Here is a 2,191-nt window from a genome sequence, read left to right as displayed (position 1 = left end):
GTTCACTGGGATGTATGAAGTTGAGAATGAATGAAAATAACTTGGTTTTTAATTTTAAAAAAAAGTCAATATATCGAAAAATTGAATTAACAGGAACAGTTAGCGATTTCTTCTTTCAGTTTAAAAGTTTTTTGAATAAATTTTGCTTCATAAGAATATGAAATCAGATCGGGTTATAAATAAGCACAATAAGCATTCAACAGAATCCAAAAGATTGTTGGAAGACCTTAGTCTATAAAGAATATACATAAATATTGTCAATGAGGACCACCAGCACCTTTTTAATATCACTTCAAAGTACTTGTGTGTACAATCGGAATGATGTTTAACAAAGTAATTTTATAGGCTACTATTAATAATATATGACTATTTACAAGTCCATTATAATGCCTTATGTATGTGTGGTGTTCATTCAATTTAACCAAGACATGTTAAGTTAATTATATGTATTTTGATGATCCATAAAATGAATATTTTCAAGGGAAATCAAAATAAGAAAGACATTACTTCCCCAAAGTATTTTGTTGGTTTAATAAATTAACCAAAACAACAACAACAAACAGAGAGATAAGAAAATTTAAAGGAGGAAATCATTCAAATTACAAATGTACCAAAAAATATGCAACACAATCTGATGGATATCATACATATGAATTAAGTGAATAATTTTAAAAAAATCATTAAACAGTCAGTTAAAATGTATGTATCTTTTCTGTAACTTCTGAAGTCCCTCGTAGATAAAAGTACAAAATGCAAACAACTTGAACAGAGCATTTGAGATTGGAAACCCTCTATTTGCAAAATGTGGAGTTGAAGAGTGTTTTAACCTTCGTCCCTTCCATATCCTTTGGTGAATGACACTTTATATCAAGGAATTCACCTGTAAAACCCAGCCGAGGGAGATCGTTCAGATACTTGGAGAGTACGCAAGCGCGACTATCACAGTGAATGGGATTGTCCAAAAGATCAACCACAATCACTGTTTTCCCAATTGTTAACAGGGACAGGTCCCATGGCACACTTGTTATGGAGTTATGTTTGAGGTCGATTGTCACGTTACTCGGTTTAGCATCAGGTTGTTCAAAGGAAAAGTTTCTTATATTGTTGTTGGAGAGATCTATGTGTAATAACTGAGGAAAATAATGCCACCAGTGACTAAGATGACTGGGGATTTCTGATAACGAATTTGAAGAGAAATTAAAGTTTTCAAGACTCGGATATGTTTTTTTCTTTGTGATAGAGTCAAAAAATATGGGACGTATTATATCCATGTCCGAGTGCTCAATATATTTCATATTTTTAAAATTGCACGTATGGTTCTTATTTTCAACCTTTTTCATTGTATCATCTAAAAACTTGCTCATAACGATCATATCCTCGTGTGTAACATTTGGTTTCAACACCGTCAATTCAGATACGTTTCTTTCGACAAAACCCAGAAGTGTTTCCTGTCCACAGTAGTCAGATTTCAGAAATTGAGATTTATTTACACTCCTTCCAGCTATTTCTATAGGGTCAATAAGAATTACAACATCTATGAGAGATAAGTATGACATATAGTCAGGATATTTTGATATTACAAAGTTTTCAGAATGATAGCCATCAATCACACAATTTTTTACGTAAAGCTTCCGAAGATTCCTGGCTCGGAAAGGAGCAGGTAAAAACACTGTTCCATTTTTCAAGCAGGTAAGTTCAAGTGTAACGTTATTTTTCAAGTTGTCTATCCATTCTCTGAATTCCAGAAAGTTCCACTCATTTGACACTTCAAATGAACATTCCAAAGTTCCATTAAATGCAGGAATTTTACAATTATTTTCAAATTCAGTATCCTCCTCAAGAAGAATAGGACATGCTCTAACCAATAGACGATTGGCAAAACTGAGAATTAAAAGTACAATCATAATAATTTCTCTGTGAAGTATAAATATTTTAAGAAGGGAAAACTGTTCAGAGACGTGACAAAAACTTTGGTTTATATATACCTTATAAATGATGATTATATCGAACGAGGCAAAGGGATCTACATTGCGCATGTCAATAACAAGAGCGTAAACCAGCCTATGATGAGGTCCACACTGGGGTGAAACTGGGCCAATAATTATACGTCTACTTAGGAGTATTCAAAATTTATTGTTTAAGGCCCTTTCACAATTGGCGCAAGAGCAGACGCGACAAAATATTCCTGCGA

The 2,191-nt window shown here is 33.1% G+C and overlaps 1 protein-coding gene across 1 annotated transcript; it reads right to left on the bottom strand.

Annotated features, from left to right (window-relative positions):
* Positions 1-791: 791 nt before the first annotated feature.
* On the bottom strand, positions 792-1,904 carry LOC133204999 (uncharacterized). The gene has a single exon (XM_061340740.1). The coding sequence runs from the start codon at positions 1,902-1,904 to the stop codon at positions 792-794; it is 1,113 nt and encodes a 370-aa protein (XP_061196724.1).
* Between the last annotated feature and the right edge of the window lie 287 nt (positions 1,905-2,191).

The sequence above is a fragment of the Saccostrea echinata genome, unplaced genomic scaffold (assembly GCF_033153115.1).
Source record: "Saccostrea echinata isolate AGI-Se365-2 ecotype Australia unplaced genomic scaffold, CSIRO_AGI_Sech_v1 ptg000054l, whole genome shotgun sequence".
NCBI classification, from domain to species: Eukaryota; Metazoa; Mollusca; class Bivalvia; order Ostreida; family Ostreidae; genus Saccostrea; species Saccostrea echinata.
This window is presented reverse-complemented; position numbering and strand designations above follow the sequence as displayed.

Coding starts and splice junctions, on each gene's coding strand:
- LOC133204999 (XM_061340740.1), bottom strand. CDS start 1,904: ATGATTGTACTTTTAATTCTCAGTTTTGCCAATCGTCTATTGGTTAGA.